We start from the raw sequence: 25841 nt of genomic DNA, 5'->3' as shown, positions 1-25841 counted from the left end.
ACTAGAGGTGCTTCTCCTACATGGAGGTTTCTGTCTCTCCCTCCCTCACTTCCAATCTCTCTAAAAAATCAATGGAAAAAATATCCTTGAGTGAGGGTTAACAACAAAACAAAGACACAATAAAAAAATATGTTAATATGTGGTACAGGGTAAACACCAATCACAGAAAACATGGGAAACTGATGAAATTGGCACCAGAAAGCAAATGAATGGGCTGGTGACACTTCAGTTGAGGAAGCATTGTTGAAGTGTGCACACAACAGCGTTCCTGTGGGCCCGGTGCAGGCAGCTGAACTGAAATCTGCAGCAGTTTAGTTTGCAAATCATATGAACACACCATTCAAAGCAAGTGATGGGTGGCTTGGGTGCTCTCACAAAAGGCACGAAATTATGAGAAAATGAATTTACGGTGAAAATTTAAGTGCTCCAACAGAAGAGTCTGAACCATTTAGGCAAAAATTAACAGAACATATAAATAACTCAATGTCACTACAGCCTCAGGTTTACAATGCTGACAAAAGTGGTTTGTTCCGGCTTCTGTGCCTGAAAACACACCAGCCTGCAAATAGCGGAAACCGACACGGGAAGAAAAGCCAGCAAGGACAGGATCTTGGCACTGCTGTGTGCCCACACAGATAGGTCATGTCCTAGTAAACTGACACCTGCAATCACTGGCAGAACTCATAAACCTGGAGTTTTAAAAAACAGAATGCGTCATCTGCCTGCTTTGTATGGCAACTCTAAAAAGGCATGGCTCAACTCAGACATTTTGCAAGAGTGGATTTTGAAAGCATTTTCACCTGCAGTCAGGAAGTTTCAAGGCGAAGAGCTTGGAATACCACCAGAGGATGCAAAATGTTCATTGCATTTAGACAATGCTCTTGCTCATCCATCTAAAAATACTTTCTGTTCAGAGGATGGCAAATTTAGATGTATGTTTTTGCCAAAAAAATACATCACGTATCCAGCCCATGGACCTGGGGGATAATTCTGGCAACTAAATGAATATACCGCAAAATTTTTTAGAGGAAGTAGTGGTTGTATTGCAGACAGAAGGTAATGATGAACATACAACTGGACAGCGTATCTTACAAAACTTACCGTTTTAAAGAGTTACCATTTAAAATCAGCAATTTTTAAATGTTGATGCAGCATGAAAAGAAGTGAAAGTGCAAACATTGGAAACTGGTTGGAAGAATTGGCTTGACAATGAAGAGAGACTTGCATTTAGAAGGTGTAGAGGTTACTCATTACTGTGGGACAACACAGAATATTGGCGGACAAGTAGCTGAGGAAGATGATTACAGTGGTTAGAAGAAGATGAAGGTGACCCTGGGTACCACACTGGCTGAAAGTGAAATAGCAGATGAGGTGATGACCTGGGAAGATGAGGGTGGGAGAGAAGATAAGGAGGAAGAAGAAACAGCATGCCCCAAACATAAAGTTATCAGTGCTTGGATCTCATCTCCACGATCTAATAACACTTATTGGCAATTCATCAGATAATGAAATGCAGCTCTATTACACCCATTTTTGAAATATTAGGGAGTTAATTATAAAAAACAGCAGACTTCAAAAGTTCAAACTAAACTTGACAGGTTTTTCAAGGCAGGATTACCTAAAGCAAGGGCCTCAACATCGAACATTAACGTCACACCACAATGGGAGTGGTTGGATATATCATCATCCAAAGATGATTATATAGGAAAACTTTCTTCTGTTCTTATAAAATTTAAATTTTGTTTTGTTTTTAAGAATATTGTTTATTTTTTAGTTAAATATAACTAAAGTGTATTTTTGGAAAAATGTTTATTTTAATTTAGATTGCTTACTTATCACAGTCTCTAAACTATGGTAAGTACATAAGCAATAATATCTATAGAAAATTTTTCTGTGAAACTAAACTTTTCATACACACTTAATTTTAAACAAACGTTGTCTACAAAAGTAAAAGCAGGTAAACTAATTTGTCAGTTTTTCCACATACACATTCAGAAAACCTACTTTATTATATATAACAGACTTTTGGCTTTGGGACACCTCCTTGCCTGAATTAGTCCCTTACATTGGACATTGGGGTCTCTCTTTAATTTGAAGATAACCTGACAAGAGTTGCTGACAGATTTGATGTGAGGTTTAAGATAAAGAGAAAGATAGGAGTTGAGTTTGAACCCAAGTTTTTGGCAGAGCAATTGGAAGAGCTGTCATTAACTCAAACAAGAAAGACCACATGAAGGGTGAGTGTGAGAAAGAAGATCAATAGTTCAATTTTGGAGATCTTATGTCTGGAACACCCAATGGCTATTAAAAAAAAAAGATACCAAGTAGGGAATTTGATATATAGGTGTGGCATTGAGGAGAGAGGTTTGGTCTGGAGATATAAATTTGAAGATCATTAGTATATACAAGGTAGTAAAAGTCATGAGAAAAAAGATCAAAGCCTGAATCCTGGGACACTTGCATGTGTAAAAGGAGGGAAATGAGGAGAAACCAGACTAAGGACAGACTAGGAAAGGCAAGGAGGAATCCAGGTGATTATGTTCCCCCTCCCCACTGAAAACTCAAAGTTCTAAGAGACAAATGAAAAAAGAGACAGTTTTCCATTGGGTCAAATATTGTTGATAGGTTATGTAAAACCTGGTCTAAAACATTATGTCTAGATTTATTAGAGGGAAAAAAGTACTAACCTTGCAGAAAACAATTTTGGAGATGAGGTGGGACTGAAAATTACTAGAGTGGGCTCAAGAGTGCATGGAAGGGAAATTAGAATCAATGAGAATAGATCATTCTTTTCAGGACTTTGTAGCTAAATGCACAGCCCTGGATGATCTCATCTGCTTCATGTTTAGCTGTAGCTTTCAATCCTTCCATAGTGACTATGAAGTATTTTTGTAATATGTAATACTTGAAAGTTTTTTAATTACACACCTGTGGCACTATATGGTGTAAAACATGCCAGTCTAGTGTTACATAATAAATTCACAAAATTATACACCTAAAAGATGCCATGATTTTTTCTAGATATATAATATTCACTAACCTTATTATCATGTTTCTCATGCTTACAAAGATGACAGAAGGATTCCTTTCTAGATGAAAATCATCCAACTCTAGAATATACTACTCAAATGTACAAAGTACACTGTAATCAATCATATTAAAATTGTGTAATAGAAATAAAGGGGGAAACATGCATGTAATATTCTTACTTTATAAACTGAATTTTTGTAAATTTTGTAATATGCAGTCCCTGTTGAAAAATTGGGTGAGGTACATACTGAAATGTATTCTCTTTAAAAAAGAAGGATAAAGGTATGCACTCATGGTACCTTTCAAAAAGATTCACGACATTAGGAGCACCTTGGTTTATCTAGTGTCTATGACAGATTTCAGAGACCCGATGGTTCATGAAGCCCACAATACTGAGTGTCTGGCCCTTTACCAAAAAGGTTTGTCAACTCCTGATCTAGCAGATTAATCCCTTGATGTGCTTAATAGCTTTTACTCAATCTTCTGAAATTTGTATATAAGATATGGGACAAATTGCCTTGTGAAATCCCTGGGCTTTCAGATTACTTTGAGGGTCCAATATTTGAACACTCAGGAATTAGGGACAAGCACAAACAGCTAGTAGCTAGTAATTTAGATGGAAACAAAGTAGAGTGACAGTGTAGCATATAATTTCCTATCATAACTGAGCAGGTATTAAAAGTATCCTCACAAAATTTGTCTAAGACGTGACATTAAACCCAATGCTTTAAGTACACTTCAGAAAAACAGGAATAACAGGAGTGAAGAAAAAGATGGTGGCTGGCAGGATGGAGGTGAGGGATAGGAAGTGAGTGAGTGAGGGTATGAAAGGAGAGTGTGTGGATGTGTGTGGTATGTGTGTGAGTGAGGGAGGGACAGTTAAATCTGGCAGGAGAAGCCGAGGCTGGCAGACCAGGCTCTCTGGGACAGGGAGAGACTACCACCGCTGCGGGCACTCCCCAGACTGCAGGACTTGGACTGGGAGCCCAGACCATCTTGAAAGGGAGAGTGGCCTCTTCTAGGAACTCATCAGCACCACCACCCAGATAGGCCTTGGACACTGCCTGTGACCTGCAGCCACTCCAGCCAAAATCCTGCTGCCATACCCGCAGACTCGCAGAAGCTGGGATCTCCACCTCTAAAGGAGCACTGCGCCTGCAGCAGTAAGTGCAGCTTCCCCCTCCCCAGTGGCAGACCTCCAACATCGCATTCATGCATCTCCAGTGAGCAGGTCTCCAAGGCACACCACTCCACAAACTTCTCTTAGGAGTCATTGTGAGCCCCAGCTGGGTGTGATTTTGTACAGACACAGGCACACTGCCCCCCAATAGAAATTCTGAATTCCCTCTGCCTGAATAACTGCCCACACACCCAGCTGCCCAACTTTAGCGCCAGGGCCTCTCAGTACCAGGGCCCCTCAATGCCAGGGCCCCTCAGAGTGCATCAGAGGTCAGCACCTCTGGCAGATGCACTGCCACAGTTGCTCATTCCCCCTGAGCCCACCTATCCACAGGGCACTTTGGGAAGCCTCAGTGAGCCTCCGCTGGGTCCGATTTTGGACAAATAGGGACTCACTCCCCGGGGCAGTAGAAATCTGAATTCAACCATCCTGGATACCTGCCCAAAGATGCCTCGATTAAGCATGCTAGGGCCCTTCAGAGTGCTTCAGTGTGCCTGTCTTAGCAAACTCAGGGCGGGTGCTCCTGTGTGCCACCACTGGGAACACGCACCTATCCACCACAGGAGCGTCAGCAAAAATTGAGTTTCCCCACCCCACAGATGCAGATCTCTGGACACTACAGTTGCATGCTTTTCCAGCGTGCAGTTCTCCCAAGACCACTGCTCCACAGGCAGCCCTGGGGCCCCGCTGTGAGCCCTGCTGGACACACATTTAAACAAACAGGGGTGCACTGCTGGGCTGTAGAAACACTGAATCCCCTCTTCTGGGATACCTGCCCACAGACACTGCAATCCAGTGGCTTCAGTGCCAGGGCCCTTCAGAGTGTGTCAATACACCCTGCTGGCAAACACACCACAGGTGCCTCTGTGAAGTGCCGCTGGGATCACATGTACCCAACCATGAAGGCAGCAGCAAAAGCCGAGTCTGCCCACCCCACAACTACAGAACTTTGGACACCATAGTCATGCCTTGCCAGAACAGAGGCCTCCTGAGCCCCAACACCCCAATAGGTGGTTCCTGGGTGCCACTGTGAGTCCCTGCTGGGCACACGTGATTTCAACCAAGGGCATAAGACAGCAAAAATTGGAACACTCCCTCCACAGCTGCTGACTTCTAGACACCTCAGTTGTGCATTTCCAGCTCACAGGCCTACATCAAGAGAACCCAAATAGCTCAAGTAGGGAGCTACACTAGACTACCAAGCCCAGGAGGCCTGAGAGGTCACACCAGTAGCACCATACCCAAAAGAAGCTGGGTAGCAAAGCAATCTGAGCTACAATTAAAACATTACAGCAAAACATGGGAAGACAAAAAAGCAACCCACAAAGGAAAGAAAAATAAGAATCACTAGAAAATGAGTTAAATGAAATTGAGGCTACTAACTTATGAGAGAAAGAATTCTGAATAATGGTTATAAGGATGCTCAAATGGCTGGATGACAAATACACACAACTCAATGAGAATCATAAGGAGCTGAATGAGAATGTCACCAACATGAAAAGGAACCAAGAGGAAATGAAGAACGACATAGCTGCAATAAAGAACACATGGAAGGCTTAAAAAGCAGACTAGAAGAGGCTGAGGACCACATCAGTGAATTAGAAGACAAGGTAGGAAAAAACACACAAACACAGGAGCAACTGGAAAAAAACTTAAAAAGCAAGAGGAGAGCCTAAGGGAGCTTTGGGACAATGCAAAATGAAACAACATTTGCTTAATAGGGGTACCAGAAGGAGAGGAGGAGAAGCAAGGAATAGAAAACCTGTCTGAAGAAATAATGACAGAAAACTTCCCTGATACTGGCAAGAAAAAAGCTACACAAGTCCAAGAAGAACATAGAGTGCTAAACAAGATGAACCCCAAAAGACCAACATCAAGACCCATCACAATTAAATTCGCAAACACCAACGACAAAGTAAGAACCTTAAAGGCTGCCAGAGAAAGACAGAAAGTTACCTACAAGGGATCTCCTATTAGAATATCAGCTGACTTCTCAACAGAAACACACCAGGCAAGAAGGGAATGGAATGAAATATACAAAGTGATGCAGAGCAAGGGAATGAATCCAAGAACACTATACCCAGCCAGGCTATCATTCAAAATTGAAGGTGGAATCAGGAGCTTCACAGACAAAAAAAAAAAAAAGGCTAAGAGAGTTTATTACTACCAATCCAAAAGGGACTGCTGTAAAAAGAAGAAAAAAAGACAAGAAGAAGCACAAACATTAAGAATAAAAATAACGAGAAACCAAGACGGCGGCATAGGTAAACACGGGAAATTGATGCCTCCCACAACAAAATGAAAAATACAACTAAAAGACAAAAAGGACATCATCCAGAATCACAAGAAGGCTGGCTGAGTGGAAACTCTACAACTAGAAGGAAAGAGAAAAGCACACTGAGACTCAGAGGAGGTGCGGAAATAAAGTGCAGAGGTACAGAGGCGCACGTGGAAAGGGTTGGCAACTGAGGACACAGTTGTCTTTTTCAATCCGGAAGGAGTCTCAAGCTCCCTACTGCTCTGAACTCCAGTTCCGGGCGAGTCTCTGGGGACCCAGACTCATACGGGGAGAAACTGGACTGTTTGGCAGCGGGGGGAACTCGAGGGCAGCTTTCTCTCAGAGGTGCTTGCAGCGATTACCTTACTGGGACACTGAGACACAGGGCCTCTTGGGTAGGACTGAGTTTCAGCCATAGCTGTTTGCTCTGCCTTGTTGCTTCCCTGAGACCCCGGCCCACCCAAGCTGTTAGCAGAGGCTTTTGCATATGAAAGGCCTGGCCCTTTGCAATCTGAAAATTACCTAACAAACTGCAGCTGGGTCAGAGAGTCCCAGAACTTCCAAAAGAAGGCCCAAGGCCCCACAGCAGCTTGCATTGCTTCACAGCTGGGCCTCATCTGGGCACCTCCAAATCCCAAACAAAGAAGAGGAATCTTCAGATATCTCCATAGCTCCTGCTGGGTAGCCTCAGGCAAAAGCTAAATTAGCACCTCCTTAGAGATCCAAGAGCCACTGCACCCAGTGGTCAGAGTGGGACCATCCAGATTACAACTCCTCAGATCCATAAGGGACACACTCCAGGGGCAGACTCAGTGAACACCAAAGCCCCACTGAAGCAAGTCCTTCCCCAGAAGGGCGTCTCCAGCACAGAAGTTCTCCCACTGCAGACACAGCTGATTCTCAAAGCCAATTGGCCTGGAGGTCAATTCCTCCCAGTGATACCTACAACAATCAAGGCTTAACTACAACAAGACTGTGCACAAAGCCCACAAAGGAGTGCACCAAGAGTGTCCACCTCAGGTAATTGGGGAGGCTGAGCCACTGGGCCCCATAGGACACCTAGCACAGAAAGCCACTCTATCAACACAGGGAAGTATAAAAAATGTGGAGACAAAGAAACAGGTCACAAATGACAGAAATAGAGGAAAGCAAACTACTGGATATAGAGTTCAAAACCACATTTATAAGGTTTTTCAAGAATTTTCTAGAAACCGCTGATAAATTTAGTGAGACCCTCAAGAAATCTAGTGAGACTCTCGAGGATATGAACAAGGACCAAGTGGAAATTAAGCATACTTGACTGAATTAAAGAATATTATACAGAGTTCCAACAGCAGACTAGAGGATCGCAAGAATTAAGTAAAAGTTTAGAAATACGAAGAAGCAAAAACACCCAACTGGAAAAACAAAAAGAAAAAAGAATCCAAAAATATGAAGATAGTGTAAGGAGCCTCTGGGACAACTTCAAGCGTACCAACATCAGAATTATGGGGGTACCAGAAGAAGAGAGAGAGCAAGATAGTGAAAACCTATTAGAAAAAATCATGACAGAAAATTTCCCCTACCTGGTGAAAGAAATAGACTTACAAGTCCAGGAAGCGCAGAGAACCCCAAACAAGAGGAATCCAACGAGGACCACACCAAGACACATCATAATTAAAATGCCAAGAGCAAAAGACAAAGAATCTTAAAAGCACCAAGAGAAAAAACTCAGTTACGTACAAGGGAGTTACCATATGACTGTCAGCTGATTTCTCAACAGAAACTATGCAGTCCAGAAGGGAGTGGCAAGAAATATTCAAAGTGGTGAATTGCAAGAACCTACAACCTAGCTGAAACTGGTTTGGCTCAGTGGATAGAGTGTCGGCCTGCAAACTGAAAGGTCCCAGGTTCGATTCCGGTCAAGGGCATGTACCTTGGTTGTGGGCACATCCCCATTAGGAGATGTGCAGGAGGCAGCTGATCGATGTTTCTCTCTCATTGATGTTTCTAACTCTCTATCTCTCTCCCTTCCTCTCTGTAAAAAATCAATAAAATATATGTATTTTTAAAAAGAACCTACAACCTAGACTACTTTACCCAGCAAAGCTATCATTCAGAATTGAAGGTCAGATAAAGAGCTTCACAGATAAGAAAAAGCTAAAGGAGTTCATCACCACCAAACCAGTATTATATGAAATGCTGAAAGGTATCCTTTAAGAAGAGGAAGAAGAAGAAAAATGTAAAGATACAAATTATTAATAACAAATATACATCTATCAACAAGTGAATCTTAAAATCAAGTAAATAAATAATCTGATGAACAGAATAAACTGGCGAATATAACAGAATCAGCGGCATAGAAAGGGAGTGGACTGACTATTCTCGGGTGGAAAGGGGTGTGGGGGGTGTGGGAAGAGACTGGACAGAAATCATACACCTATGGATGAGGACAGTGGGGGGAGGGTAAGGGCAGAGGGTGAGGTGGGAACAGGGTGGAGGGGAGCTATGGGGAGAAAAAAGAGGAACAACTGTAATAATCTGAACAATAAAGATTTAATTTTTTTAAAAAGAAGGATAAAAATGACCACAAACAAGTACTTTTCAATAATAACATTAAATGTAAATGGATTAAATGCTCCAATAAAAAGACACAGGGTAGCTGAATGGATTAGAAAACATGACCCATATATTTGCTGTCTGCAAGAGACCCACCTCAGAACAAAGGATTCACACAGAGTGAGAGTGAAGGGATGGAAAAAAAAATTTTCAGGCAAATGGAAATAAGAAAAAAGCTGGGTTGCGATACTTATATCTGACAATACAGACCTCAAAATAAAGGCCATAACAAGATATAAGGAAGGCCACTACATAATGCTAAAGGGAGCAATTCAACAAAAAGATATAACTCTGGTAAACATATATGCACCCAATATAGGAGCACCCAAAAACATAAAACAACTCCTGGAAGATATCAAGGGAGAGATCGATAGCAATACAGTCATAGTAGGGGACTTTAATACCCCACTGACACCACTGGATAGTCCTCTAAACAAAAAATCAGCAAAGAAAAATCAATCCTAAATGACTCACTAGATCAGATGGACTTAATTGACATATTCAGAATATTTCACCCCAAAGCTACATTCTTCTACAGTGCACATGGGGCATTTTCAAAGATAGACTATATATTAGGAAACAGGAAAAGTCTCTTCAAATTCAAGAGAATAGAAATTATAACAAGCATCTTCTCAGATCACAATGACATAAAATTAGAAATCAACCACAATAAAAACATTGAAAAAGAAATCTAACACTTGGAGGCTAAATAGCATGCTATTAAACAATGACTGGGTCACCAGAGAGATCAAAGAAGAAATAAAAAGCATCCTGGAAACAAATGACAATGAAAACACAACAATCCAAAATCTATGGGACACATTTAAAGCAGTCCTCATACGGAAGTTCATAGCTCTACAGGCCGACCACCCCCCCCCCCAAAAAAAAACAAACAAACAAAGAAAAACTGATAATAAATTATCTCATTCTACAACTCAAGGAGTTAGAAAGAGAGCAACAAGAAAAGCCCACAGTATCCAGAAGGAAGGAAATAATAAAGAGCAGAGGAGAAAGAAAAAAACATAGAGACAAAAAAAAAAACAACCCACAACAACAAACAAACAAACAAACAAACAAAAAAAACCACAATACAAAAGATCAATGAAACCAAAAGCTGGTTCTTTGAAAGGATTAACAAGATTGATGAACCTCTAAACAGGCTCACCAAGAAGCAAAGAGAGAGGACCCAAATAAAATCAGAAATGAAAGAGGTGAAGTAACAACTGACCCTACTGATATACAAAGTATTGTCAAAAAATACAATGAACAACTCTACTCCAACAAACTGGACAATCTCGATGAAATGGACACATTCCTAGAAAAATACAAGCTTCCAAAACTCAACCAGGAAGAATCAAAAAACCTGAATAGGCCAATAACTACTGATGAAATTGAAACTAATCAAAAAGCTTCCAGCAAACAAAAGCCCTGAACCAGATGGCTTCACAGGGGAGTTTTACCAAACATTCAAAGAAGAACCAAAGCCAATCCTTCTCAGACTATTCCAAAAAGTTCAAGAGGAAGGCACACTTCCAAGCTCTTTCTATGAAGCCAGCATTACCCTAATCCCAAAACCAGAAAGGGACACCACAAAGAAAGCAAATTATAGGCCAATATCCCTGATGAACATAGATGCTCATATACTCAACAAAATTCTAATAAACTGGATCCAGCATTACATTAGAAAGATCATACACCATGACCAAGTGGGATTTATTCCAGGAATGCAAGGCTGGTTAATATCCGTAAATCAATAAACGTGATACATCACATAAACAAATTGAGAAGCAAAAATCACATAATCATATCGATGGATGCAGAAAAGGTATTTGACAAAGTCCAACACCCTTTTCTGATAAAAACACTCAGCAAAGCCCTAACCGGATTGGCTCAGTGGATAGAGTGTCGGCCTGCAGACTGAAAGGTCCTAGGTTTGATTCCAGTCAAGGGCATGAACCTTGGTTGCGGGCACATCCCCAGCAGGGGGTGTGCAGGAGGCAGCTGATGGATGTTTCTCTCTCATCATCGATGTTTCTAACTCTCTATCCCTCTCCCTTCTTCTCTGTAAAAAATCAATAAAATATATTTTTAAAAATGCTCAGCAAAGTGGGAATAGAGGGATCACACCTCAAAATTATAAAAGCCTTATATGCCAAACCTACAGCTAACATTATACTCAATGGGCAAACACTAAAACCGTTTCCCTTAAGAACAGTAACAAGACAGGATGCCCACTTTTACCACTCCTGTTCTACATAGTACTAGAAGTGCTAGCCAAAGAGATCAGACAAGGAGAAGAAATAAAAGGCATCCTAATTGGAAAAGAAGAAGAACATTGTCATAATTCCCAGATGACATGATACTGTACTTAGAAAACCCTAAGGACTCCATCAAAAAAATATTAGAATGAATAAATGAATTTGGCTATGTTTCAGTATACAAAATCAATGCTAAGAAATCGATGGCATTTTTATTATGCCAATAGTGAACTTACAGAAAAAGTAATTTTAAAAAAACTCATTTACCATTGCACCAAAAAATTAAGATACCTAGGAATAAACTTAACTAAGGAGGTAAAAGATCTCTACCCAGAAAACTACAGGACGGTGAAAAAAGAGATAGAGGAAGACATAGACAGATGGAAGAACATACCGTGTTCATAGATTGCTAGAATCAACATCATCAAAATGTCCATACTACCCAAAGCAATCTATAGATTAAATGCACTCCCCATTAAAATACCGAGAGCATATTTAACAGATCTAGACAGAACTCTCCAAAAATTCATCTGGAATAAAAAAAGAAAAAAGAAACGAATAGCTGCTGTGATCCTGAGAAAGAAAAACAAAGTAAGAGGGATTTCAATACCAGATATCAAGCTATATTACAAATCCACTGTTCTCAACACTGCCTGGCACTGGCACAAGAATATACATATAGACCAATGAAATAGAACAGAGATCCCAGAAATCGACCCAAACCACTATGCTCAATTATTATTTGACAAAGGAGGCAAGAACATACAATGGAGTCAAGACAGTCTCTTCAATAAATAGTGTTGGGAAATTTGGTCAGACACATGCAAAAAAATGAAACTAGACCACCAACTTACACCATACACAAAAATAAACTCAAAATGGATAAAGGACTTAAATGTAAGATGGGAAACCATAAAAATATTAGAGGAATCCACAGGTAGCAAAATCTCAGATATATGCCGAAGGAATTTCTTCACTGACACAGCTCCTAGGGCAATGGAAACTAAAGAGAAAATGAACAAATGGGACTATATATATCAAAATAAAAAGCTTCTGCACAGCAAAAGAAACCATCAGCAAAACAACAAGAAAACCCACTGCATGGGAGAACATATTCGCCAATGATATCTCTGATAAAGGTTTAATCTCGAACATTTACAGGGAACTCATACAACTTAACTAAAGGAAGATAAACAACCCAATAAAATAATGGGCAACAGACCTAAATAGATACTTTTTGAAAGAGGACAGACATAAGGCTGAGAGACATATGAAAACATGCTTAAAGTCACTAATCATGTGAGAGATGCAAATAAAAACGACAGTGAGGTACCACCTCACACCTGTCAGAATGGCTATCACCAACAAATCAACAAATGACAAATGCTGCGAGGATTCGAAGAAAGAGGAACCCTTGTTCACTGCTGGTGGGGATGCCACTGTGGAGAACAGTATGGAGTTTCCTCAAAAATCTAAAAATGGAACTTCCATTTGACCCAGTGACCCGACTTCTAGGAATATATCCCAAGAAACCAGAAACACCAATCAGAAAGGATATATGCATCTCTATGTTCATAGCAGCACAATTTACCATAGCTAAGATTTGGAATCAGCCTAAGTGCCCATCAGCAGATGAATGGATTAAAAACCTTTGGCACATCTACACAATGGAATACTATGCTGCTGTAAAGAGGAAGGAAATCTTACCATTTGCAATAGCATGGATGGAGCTGGAGAGCGTTATGCTAAGTGCAATAAGTCAGTCAGAGAAAGATAAATATCACATGCTCTCACTCATTTGTGGATTATAATGAAAAACATAAACCGATGAACAAACACAGATGTAGAGACAGAGAAGCATCGATCAGATGCTCAAAACTCAGAGGGAAGGTAGGGGAGGGTGGGGGTGAGGGTGAAAGATCAACCAAAGGACTTGTATGCATGCATATGAGCATGAGTGATGGATGTGGACAACAAGGGTGAGGGTGAGGACAGGATTGGGGGATGAGGGGACATTGGGGGGATAAGGACACATTTATAATATCTTAATTAATAAAGAGGAAAAAATGTAAAAAAAATAAAAAAATAAATACACTTCAATGGTCTAACAATCAGTACACTGTAGACCAGAACTACCCTCATTTTTTTTTTCCAGTGGCTGCATACTACATTATTTTATGGGTATAACAAAGTATTTCCTTATAGATAGCTATTTATACTATCTTCAACTTTTTGGTATGCAATGTTGTAATAAATATCCTTAACATACATATGTATATTTGTAACATTTATATAAATATCCTTAATGCATATGTGTATATGATATATCTTTAACATCTATGTCACATTTTATATATATACTAGAGGCCCAGTGCACAGAATCGTGCACCGGTGGGGTCCCTTGGCGTGGCCTTGGGATCGGGCCGAAACTGGCAGTCCAATGCTGCCTGCTCTCCTGCCTGCTGCTCCTGCTCATCCAGGCCCAGCTGCACCTGCCCAGTCAGTCCCAATCAGGAGAGGCTCGCACAGCTGCAGCGGTGGTGGCCAGCCATGAGCTCTGCACCTGGCGCCCCTTCCAAGGGGATTGCCGCCGGGGGAGGGGGGCTGGGATGCCATCAGTGATCAGCCCTCTGGGTGGACAGTGAGGTGCCCTTGCTGGCCTGGGATCCGTATCCATCCTGCTGACATTCGCACCAGTTGTTGGGAGCCACCTGACAGCTGCTTTCACTAGTATATCTTTTTTCCTTGCCAAGCTTGCATGGAGGGGAAGTGGCCGTGGTGCTCGAGGCCGACTTCCAGGAGGCCAGTGTCACTGTCAGGATTGTGCCAACAGTGCAGGTCCATCAGCTGGTGGCTGCTGGGACAGGTCAGACAGCTGAACAGTGCTCCCGCTGTGGGAGCCCACTGACCACCAGGAAGAGCTCCTGTCGATCAGTCATCTGGCCATTCAGTCATTTGGTTGCTTAGGCTTTTATATATATATAAATAATACATATAATGACCAACTATATGCTTGATATACATAATAATATATAATTTATGTCCTTAGAATGTATACATGTGTGTTCATACAAGTCATGTTTTCTTGTAGGATCTAGTTCTGAAAGTGAAGCTATTGGGATAAAAGAATGACATACTTGAAATTTTGAAACTCAATTACCCTTCAAAAGAAGATGCACCGATTTCACCTCCCAATAGTGCACAAGAATGCCTTTTCCTCCCACATGCCAATTCTGGTTTTTATTTTCTTTAATAAAATAGTTATCATTATGAGTTCTAAAAATGGTATCTCATTGTTTGTTGATTTGCATTTTTCTAATTACCAATCAAGGTTCACTCTCTCTAGTAAAAATATAAAATCAATCAGTAATATTAGCTCAAGTTGGAATTTTTTTATACGAAAAGAATAATTACCTACTGTTAAGTACTGCTGTAGGCTTACCTGTCAGACTCTTCATTCTCCATAGTAGAAACCTGCTGCTTATCAGTTTGTTCACTGTTGTTCTGCTGACTCAATCCACCACTGCCAGTGTCATCAGCACCCTCATCCATGTTTCCCGACACTTCCCTTTTACTGCTTTTCTGATCCTTTTTTTCTTCAACCTTTGATGAAAGATTGATATTAGGGATATTGTTATCATCTCGCTCATTAAAAAGACTGTGTTTTCATTAATTTTATCATTTGGCTTTTATTATTTGGCTTTGTTATTACCTTATTCATGAAAATGACTGTGTTTTCATTAATTTTATCACTTGGCTGCTGGTTATCAGTGTGTTCATTGTTGCTCTGCTGACTCAGTCCAATACCGCCACTGTCCTTATCAGCACCATCATCCATGTTTCTTGACACTTCCCTTTTGCTGCTTTTTTGCCACTTCTTTTCTTTAACCTTTGTTGAAAGTTTAATATTATGGATATTGTGATTATGTTATTCATTAAAAAGGCTGTGTTTCCTGTAATTTTATGAAATTAATGAAATTGCTATGACTCGAACCAATAAAAATATTTTGTGTGTTGAAGTTTATTATTAAAGGTCATTGAAATTGTTGTCAATTCTACTTCATTTGTGTCAGTAAAGAAGATGACTTTTTCAAGATTTCTAATAGGGCTTTCTTAATTTTGTGCTCCTATTCACATCACACCCACACTTTGTTACCTAACATTCTCCTTACCCACCCCCACCCCATTTATCTAGCAGAGACAGAGAAATAAAAGGACAAAGATGCAAAATGTGTCCTCTTCTGTCTTTCAAACCTGGATCTTGCATTACCCACCAGATTTAGAGGATGTGAAATCGTGCTTCAGTAACAAATAGGAAGCTTTCCTGGGTCTGCACTAAGCTATTCCTTTCCCCATTGTCTTTTACAATTCTTTTTCCTTTAAGATCTTTGAGGGCTTCAAACAAGTGGTGGTATTCATAAAATATATGAACCACAGTTTACCACAGCACTGGAGCAGAGTGAAACCAATGGATTGGTGGTTAAAGTTCAATTCTGGAAAATGAGCAATACGATCACTATAAAATCTTATAGCTAGAGGATATACAAGTAGTCATCTACTTACTTTAGCCCCATAGTTACTAATAATGGAAATAAAACCAAGATTAAATGAACTGTCCAAACTTGGTAAGGATGCAATTCCTAGCATTTTATGGCACCAAAAGAAAAGATATAATTGTATAGTGCTCAATCAGATAAGTAAACAGAAAATTTTGTCAAATTAATCAGGTAAATTAAGTATGACTTTTGAAAAGTAATTTAATGCCTTAGTGTAATGAGAGGGCTCATCCACATTTTCTTATAAAAGAGCATCATATCTCAAGCTTTTTCCATTTTAAAAGTCAATGAACCTCAAAACTTAATCTTCTATAGAGAAAAATATTGATTTTATTGCAAATAATTGATGTGACATACATATATATATATATGTCAAAATGATAATTGCCATGATTTTAGTTTTGGAAGGTGTTCTATCTCTTTTTATATTTTTTTAATCTTTACATTGCAGTTCACATTCAACATTATTTGTATTACTCTCCGTTGTGCCGCATAGTGGTTAGACAATCAGATACTTTACAAAGTGATCCCCCTGGTATTTCAATATCCATCTGACACCATTCACACTTTTTACAATACTAGTGGGCTGATGCATGGATTTGTGCACATGGAAAGGAAATTAACTAAAAGAAATATTTTAATATTGCTGGTCACCCTTTCTCTCTAATAGAAGTGTCAGAGATGAAAGGAAATTAGATGCATATGAAAATAACATTTGAATTGATTACTAAATAAACAATAACAACATGGTATAACAACAAAGACATGATATAAAAACATTGATAAAAACAATGACTGATAAATTGATTAAACTTATTCTATATCTCCCTGAATACTACATTAAAGGTAAAAACATTTTCAGAGTTCTTGACTAATTTCCCTTGTGATAAAATATTTACAACTTTAATGTCACATGCTCTTTTACCTCGAGAGAAAGCAACATGTAACTGACCATGTCCGAAAACGGGTTCAGGTAGGAATATTCCTACTCTGTCTAGAGTTTGTCCTTGTGATTTATCAATAGTCATCACAAATGCTGGCATCACGGGAAACTCTCTTCAAATTAATTTAAATAGGAGGCCAGTGTCAGACAGGGACAATCAATTCTTAGAATCAGAGCAACCTCTCCTTTCACAGCATCTGTTAATACTTCAGCTTTAATTATGTTAGGTCGCAATCTTGTGATAATAAATCTAGTACCATTACAAAGACCCCATTTACTATTAAGATTCCTCAATAGCATGATAATTGCACCTAATTTCAATTTTAATTTATGACATGACATTCCCAAGGGAGTAGTACTATTAAGAAATGCAATGGGAAAATATGCCTTCCCGGCATCATCCATTGAATCAGTAGATTCATCACTCAAGTAAGTGTGAAAATCTCCATTGAGTCTATCCAAAATTTCTTCATTTAATTTATGAACATGCTTACTTTTAGGACAAAGAATCACACATTCAGATATATTTTTAGTATTACCTATAGATATACTATTTTCAAAGCTAGCTTCAATAATAGATCCGTTACAAATCATTTCATGGGGTATTTCAATAATATCCATTCCTAAATGAAAACTGCTATCTAGTTTGCCATCTCCAAGTTTTACTAACAATTTACTATAAGCAGAATCCTCTGATCTCATATTTGTTTTAAGGGACAACTGTCTGAAACATCTCCAAACAGTACAGTACTTTAAGCTCATTTGTACTATAGCCGATGGCAGAGCATGCAGCAAAACACTGAGATATTGTCGAAAATCCCCTCCAAGGAGAACTTTTCCACCAAATGCAACATTCAAATTAATAATTTCTCTTAGTAATCTATCTATGGTGTTTATAGCATGACTGGATGCCATGGTGCATTCATCAATAATGAGCCTTTTTAATGGTTTTAGCAACTTCACTCTTTATATCGAGTCTAGAAATTGAAGTTTCATTGGTGCCAGAGAGAGCTTTATATGTATCACCCATGCACGAGTCAATGTTTATTTTTAAGTTGCCAGTGTGTGTCATATGTACCAGCAGGTGGGTCAGTGGAACTTTCAGATGGATGTATGGTCAGTCACTTAGCCTTTTATATATATAGATGGTTGACTATATTCTCTATGCTGTACTTGACATCCCTGTGACTTTTCTATAACTACCAGTTTGTACTTGTTGACCCTACTTTTGACTCAACCTACCAACCCATTCCCTCTGGCATCCGTCAGTCAAATCTGTCTGTTATCTATGAATATCTTTTAAATTTCTTAGTTCATTTATTTTGCTTTTTGCTCTTTACATTCCACATATAAGTGCAATCAATTGGGACTTATCTTTCTCTGTTTGATTTATTTCACTTAGCATAATGCCCTCTAGGTCCATCCATGCTGTCACAAATGGTAAGTTTTTGTTTTTTTTATGGCACCATCATACTTTATTAAACAATATAATGTGAAGGTTTGACTCAACAAACACATTTGAGAGTGATGATAAAAATATATATATGAAAGTACGTATGTTTGTTATTAAAATATCTAAATAATATTCCAATGATGATATACAATGCAGGTGGGTACTTGAAATATTGGGGTGACTATGTTATACAGTATATGATTATCTAACCACAATCCTATACATATGAAACTAATACAAAATAATATTGAATGTAAACTGTAACTGAAAAGTAAAATAAAATAAAAATATCTTGATGTGATCATATTAGAATTCTAAATTCTAAGGTTTTCTTTCAGTAAGCCATAGAAGATTGCACACACTATAGCACAAAAATAGATGAGTTTGGTTGGGGATATTTGTTTATATCCCTTCTGTCAGTCATAGTTTCCTTCACTTTTATTGTTTCTGGGACGCTATTTATGGGTATTTTAAAAATTAATTTTAGAGAGAGAGGGAGAGAGAGAGAGAGAGAGAAACATCGATGACATAGAAACATAGATCGGCTGTCTCCTGCACACACTCTACTGCAGATCCAGCCACAACACAGGCATGTGCCCTGACCCTGAATTCAATCAGGAGCCTCTTGGTTCATGGATCAATGCTCAAATACTGAGCCACACTGGCCAGGATACGGGATGTAAATTATATTTAAGCCAATGAACTTAAGAAATAAAACAACCCTAGTGCTTATTACATTTTTTAAACAATTTCCTTTATACTTTCACTGGTTCAGAAGATGACATAATACATAGCTAAATTAGTTTCCCAATTCATAGGGAAGACTGACAGAAAGATCTAAGAACAAACCTGAGAACGTTTTCTTAAAATCCTATTACTTAGTTGACTGAATCTATTTATATTTACAATTATATATTTAGACAACCTAATTTTACACACAAACTTTTTTCAGAATGCATAAGAGAATTGATAAAGAGAAAAAACAGAGTAGCAGAAAATGAAGTTCTACCTCTTTTTGAAGTTGAATTTTCTCTCTTTTCCACGCCAGGTGTTCTGCTTTTAAGATGTATACCTTATTTTTAACCTTTTGTAATTCTTCATTTACATATACTCCAGGTGTTCTGTCATTGTGCAGTGCAGAGGAACTCTCATCTTTTAATTTAGAGTCCATGCTTTTACAATAATTAGCATGGCAATGATCTGCACATAATGGCTTCTGGAACACATCTTGATTTGGCTTTGTTTCCTTATAAGCATTTGTAACAGCAGGCGTATCGTGGCTTTTTAATTGAATCATAGGTTTTGTTTCATTACAGCGGACAAGCCACAAATCAAAATGGCCTTTCGGATCACTAGACTGAGGTGTAGGTCCGATGCCTAATTTCCAATCCGTGGTATTTGGGTTCATATTTTTTGTCATCTGCATAGCAAACTCTTGGTCTTCTCTCACTTCAGATGTAACTACTGCATGTCTTTCTTTTTTATTTTCTGTATCATTATAAAAAATCTCATTTTTGTTTAAAACGTGTTCAACGTCAGATTTGTGATCATTTTCAGAGTGTAATTCCTTTTCTCTTAAACGAAGCTCAGATGATGATGATGAGGGAGAGTCTGCTGGGGACCCAGGGTCTGCTTGAGATGGAGAAACAATTTTGAGAGAGGTTTCTTCTCCTTCAGGAAATGTTTGTAATGCTGCAGAGACAAACTTTCCAAATGCATCTTTCCCCTCACAATCAAGCATTTTACCTGTCAAGTTAGAAGGCCTTTGTCTTAAGCTTGCTCCTTCTTTAGAGTTATCACGTAGTGGCTCTTCCTCAGGGCACTCCGTCATTTTGAATTTTACAGAAAATTCAGGTGACTTCTGCTTTGACTCATCTTTGGAAAGTTGTAAGTTCTTCCTCTGCTCTAATGTGCCTTGTTTGATGCCTATTTCCTCCTCCTTTTGCACAGAAGGGTGTCCTGAATATACAGATGTATCTTCTTTGTCACATGCCCTATTCATTTCTGATTCCTGAGACATTTTTTCTAGATGCAAAGGTGGAAGGTGAATTTGCTTGCTTTTATTTTCAGATGTCTTTGCTGTCAGGATACATGTTTTTGAAATAACTTTATCCTTGAGTAATCAAGTATGGACAAAGATAAGTTAGAATATAATTAAAATTTAACTGTTAGGATTCTTAATCTATGATTAGCTACTCCCAAATCACAGGATTGAAACTAAGAAGTAAAAAAATAACTTGCCTTGGCCTAAATACAAATAAAAATATGAACCTAATTTTGACGCTGTTGGAGTTAAATAATTCATTAGATGTTAAATAAATTACCAGCTGAGTTTTAACATTACAAAGCTTCCTTCCTCACTTAAAATATTTCACCTCACCATATCCTGAATATTGAGTCCTTGCAGTGCATTTCAGAATTTTTTAGGGGTGCTCCAAGATGGAGGCAAAGAGGCAAAAGTTAAGTCACCTCCTCACTGGGCCAAATTGGAATGACAAGTAAATTACATAACTACCAACATGAACACTAGGTGAACATTCGTCTTATAACCAAGGATCTACAGAAGAAGCCTGAGCTACACTGGCAGGAAGGACAGAGATTCTAAAGGTAGGCCCCCACATCCACTTGTGGTGGTTGAGAATGCAGAGGCATGTCTCAGTGCAATGGTCCCCTGAGGAGCATGTGGTCTCAACCCCACTCTGGGGTCCAAGCCCTGAGAACCAGAGCTGAGAAGAGTAGCATACATGACATCCGATTGTCCTTCAGGAAGAGGTGGGAGTCTCCTAGAATCCCAGGAGTCCTTTTAAAGGGTCAGCACATGAGTATCATTCCCACCACTCACCCTGGGCCTATGAAGAAAGGGTGGTTCAGAGCAGACTGGGAGTCACGTGAGGAGAGACTGCTTTATGTGGCTCTGGGAGAGAGCTTTATGGCCTCTGGGTGCCCTCCCTGTGCTGAGTCGCTCTCCCACAATGCCCACAGATACCATCACCCTTGGGTCAAGTCCTCCCTTCCTTCTGGCGTCAGCCTGGGAGATGTACTAGCCCATCATCCTGAATCCTTGTCCCCAACCCTGTGGAGCTACACAGTACAAAGGAGCCAGCTGCCTGGGCCCATGGTGTACACTTTCATGAAGATCTCTTAAGAAGGTTGAGATAGCTGAAACCGGTTTTGCTCAGTGGATAGAGCGTCGGCCTGAGGACTGAAAGGTCCCAGGTTCAATTCTGGTCAAGGGCGTGTACCTGGGTTGCGGGCATATCCCCAGTAGGAGATGTGCAGCAGGCAGCTGATCGATGTTTCTCTCTCATCGATGTTTCTAACTCTCTATCTCTCTCCCTTCCTCTCTGTGAAAAATCAATAAAATATATTTTTTAAAAAAAGAAGGTTGAGATAGACTGAGGAGGTGTCAGAGACTGAGTTGTGTGACTTTGGGTTGGGAAATTTTATTCCCTTGCTGGTCTAATTGAGGTCACCTTTCTAGTGCCAAGCCCTCTCTTCACACAGCCAAATCTTGATACTTGGGGCCTGATGAATTCTGCTGGCCCCACCCTACCAGAAAGGTCCACAGGTCCCCGGTGGGTGATAACTGGCATTTGTATACCCTGGGACTTGTGCTGAGTGGCCTCACACCCAGAAATGAAGCCCAGTTTAAATCTGTATCAATCAGGTAAACACCACTTGCACCTACCTGATGACTCACTTACCTCATGCAACTCACATACCAACAGGAGCTCTTTCAGAGACTGACCCCAACAGAAAGCTGGTAGGTGGAGGTGGATCTTGGTATGACTTTGGCTTTTTGCTCAGCTGCCCCATGGGCTTGGTGCTGGTAGAAGGAAGCATTGCTGTGCAGCTTGGCCCCTTCCAGGTGCACCCAGGCCCAGCAGAGGCAGTCACAAACTGGATCGCTTTGTAGCTCCACACAGGTAGCCCAGGGGAAATCACAGGCAGAGACTGACATTGACTTGCAACAGAGTCCCTCCCAAGAGGCCCCAGAACCAACACACTCAGTGGGGGGCTTCAGAGCATGACCCAATTAGCTTCACAAGCAGAACACGCAAACAGAAATCTGGGCAGGCACCACACCGAGCTGGCATGAATTACTTCACATGGGGTCGATCTTTGAACAAATGCTTGTATGCTGTGTAGTCAGCCGGCATGAGGATCAACCCCACCCATGAACAGGCCAACAGCAATGAAAATTCTACCAAAGGAGGGCTCACATAACACAATAAAACACAAGTGACATTCTTGGAGCACCTACATCATGTGATCAGAAAGACTGTACCAATGTGCCTCACTAGACACCTAGTTCATAAGGCCATTATACCAAGACTGGGAGGCAAAGCAGATCTACCCAATACACAGAAACAAGTACCACGTCGCAGCCAAAATGGAGAGACAAAGATGCCGCAAATAAAAGAATGGGAGAAATTCCCAGAAAAAAAATCTAAATGAAATGAAGGCAAGATACAGAGCTCAAGAATATGGTTACAAAGATCCTCAAGGAACATAGTGAGAACATCAACAAAGAGGTAGCAAGTATAAAAAAAGGACAAAGAAACCACATAAGATAACCACTCAGAAATAAAGAATACGATATCTGAAATGAAAAATACACAAAAAGGAATCAATAGCAGATTCAATGAAGCAGAGAATAGACTCATTTTTAGAAAAATATATTTTATTGATTTCAGAGAGGTAGGTATAGGGAGAAAGAGAGATAAAAACATCCATCATGAGAAAGAATCATTGCATGCCCCACACTGGGGATCAAGCCCACAACCTGAGCATATGTCCTAACATGGGATCGAAGCGTGACCTCTGGTTTATAGGTCAACACTCAACCACTGAGCTATGCCAGCTGGGTGAAAATAGAATCTTTGATTTAGAAGACAAGGTATCAGGAAACACCCAATTAGAGCATAAATGGTGTTTTTTTTTTTAAATACGGCTAGTTTAAGGGACTTCTGGGACAACAAAAAGCATAGTAACATCCACATTATAGGGTACCAGAAAGGGGAGAGAAAGAGAGAGAGAGAGAGAGAGAGAGAGAGAGAGAGAGAGAGAGAGAAATGATTTGAAGAAATAATGACTAAAAACTTTCCTGACTGGGTGAAGAAAAAGGAGACACAAGTGCCCGACACAAAGAGAGTCCCATACAAGAGGCCCACAGCAAGACACTGTATAATTATAGACAGTGACAAAGAGAGGATCTTAAAAGCTAAAAGAGAAAAACAGATAGTTACCTACAAGGGAGGCACCATAAATCTATCAGATACTTTCTCAACAGAAACTTTTCAGGCTGGTAGTGATTGGTACAAAATATTCAAAGTGATGAAAAAGAAGGACCTACAACCAAAACTATTCTACCCAGCAAAGCTATCATGTAAAATTGAGCTTTTCACATAACTTAAAGGAGTTCATCTCAAAAAAAGGCAGCGTTAGAGGAAATATTAAAGGGACTTCTATATAAAGAAAAAGAAAAAAGGCAGAGACATAATTATTAAGGGTAACAATAATTATGAAGAATAAAATGGCAATATGTGAGTACTTTCAATAATCCCTTAAATGCTTCAATCAGAAGACAGAGAGTAGATGGATGGATAGGGAAACAAGATCCCTACATGTGCTGTCTACAAAAGATCCACCTCAGCAAAAGATACACACACACTGAAAGTATAAAGAAATGGAAAAAGATATTTCCTGAAAATGCACGCAAAAAAGGCCCTGGTCTGCTGGCTCAGTTAGTTAGAGTATTGTCCCAATACGCCAAGTTCGTGTGTTCAATCTCTCATCATGGCATATACAAGAAGCAACCAATGAGTGCATAAATAAATGGAACAAATTGATGTTTCTTTCTATCTCTCTGTCTGTCTCCCTCTTCCTCTCTCTCAAAATAAAAAATAAAAAAATAAACAAATTTTTGCCTTGTCAGTGTGCTCAACGATCAAGTGTCCATCCAGGAAACAAGAGTTCACTGTTTTGATTCCTGGTCAGGGCACATGCCCGGGTTATGGGCCCAATCCCCAATAGGGAGCATGCAGGAGACAGAGGATTGATGTTTCTCTCTCATTGATGTTTATATCTCTCTATCCTCTTCCCTACTGTCTCTCTCAAATCAATAACACATCCTTAGCCAGTTTGGTTCAGTGGGCAGTGTCAGTTTGCAGACTGAAGAGTCCCGTGTTCCATTCTCTTCAAGGCACATGAAAAATGTATTTTTCCAAAAATAAAATAAAACATATTTAAAAAAAATTTTTTTCAAGCACAAAGAAAAGCCTGGGTAGCAATACTTATGTCAGACAAAATAGAAGTTAAATCTAAGGTTATAAAAAGAGACAAAGAAGGCCATTACATAATGATATGGGATCAATCCAACAAGAAGAAATAACCCTTATAAACATATATGTACCCACCAGAGGAGCATTTGAATATATAATGCAAATATTGATACAATCATAGTTAGGGTATTAAATACCCCATTGACATCAAAGGACAGACCTTCTAAAGAAAAAAAAAAAATCAGGAAGGTAACAGCACCCTTAAAGGACCCATTTTACCAGAAGAATTTCATTGATTTTTTCAGAGTATTACACCCTAAAACTGCAAGGTATACATTTTACTCAAGTGCACATGGAACATTTTCCAAGATAGACCACATGTTAGGCCATAAAACAGGCCCTTGTAAATTTAAAAAGATTGAAATCATTTCACACATCATGTCCAGTGACTATAAGTGTGTACCTATTAATAATCACTTTAAATATAAATGGCTTTAACGCTCCAATAAAAAAAAAACACAGAGTAGATGAATGGACAAGAAAACAAGACCCCTATATGTGCTGTCTGCAATAGAACCACATCAGCAAAAGATACACACAGACCGAAAGTAAAGTGATGGAAAAAGATATTTCTTGAAAATGCAAAGTAAAAAGGCCCTGTCCTGGTAGCTCAGTTAGTTAGAACATTGTCCCAAGTTTGTAGGTTCAGTCTCTCATCAGGGCACATACAAGAAGCAGCCAATGAATGCATAAATAAGTGAAACAACAAATCAATGTTTTTCTCTCTGTGTGTGTCTCTCTTCCTGTCTATCTGCCTGCCTCTCACTCTCTCTTCTTTCTTTTTTCTCAATAAGTAAAAAAAAACAAAACATTATTCAGGAGAATCAAGGTGGTGGCATAGGTAAATGCCTATACTTGCTGCCTCCCACAACCACATCAAAATTACAACTAAAATACAGAATAGCTATCATCCAAAGCCACTGGAAATCTGTCTGAGTGGAAGTAGTACAACTAGAGAAGTAAAGAAGAAAGCACACTGAGACTGGTAGGAGACACGGAGGCTCAGAACAGGCTGGTCCGGCACCCGGATGTGTCTCTTTTTTAATCAGGAGGGAGACTGCCTCTGCAGAGGCCATCCAGAGGAGCGAGGGATCCCAGCCCAACACCAGACCCCCAGCCCAGGGTTCCAGAGCTCAGGAAAGAAGTCACTATGGGCAGTAAGAACTATGGGCTGTAAAAACCAGTGTGGATTGGGGCTGAG

General features: G+C 39.7%; 1 protein-coding gene across 3 annotated transcripts in view; it reads right to left on the bottom strand.

Annotated features, from left to right (window-relative positions):
* LOC308523140 (coiled-coil domain-containing protein 144A-like) overlaps nucleotides 1-21411 on the bottom strand; it is a 64325-nt gene extending 42914 nt beyond the window's left edge. For all 3 annotated transcript variants that reach the window (XM_081096830.1, XM_081096831.1, XM_081096832.1), the window contains exons 1-3: nucleotides 19306-21411; nucleotides 15057-15233; nucleotides 14787-14947 (exon numbers count right to left, since the gene is read on the bottom strand). In XM_081096830.1, the coding sequence (XP_080952956.1) occupies nucleotides 14787-14947; nucleotides 15057-15233; nucleotides 19306-20316 (1349 nt within the window). In that variant the 5' untranslated portion in view covers nucleotides 20317-21411. The remainder of the gene's footprint in view (nucleotides 1-14786; nucleotides 14948-15056; nucleotides 15234-19305) is intronic.
* Between the last annotated feature and the right edge of the window lie 4430 nt (nucleotides 21412-25841).

The sequence above is a fragment of the Myotis nattereri genome (genome assembly GCF_964212035.1).
Source record: "Myotis nattereri genome assembly, chromosome: 1".
NCBI lineage: Eukaryota > Metazoa > Chordata > Mammalia > Chiroptera > Vespertilionidae > Myotis > Myotis nattereri.
This window is presented reverse-complemented; position numbering and strand designations above follow the sequence as displayed.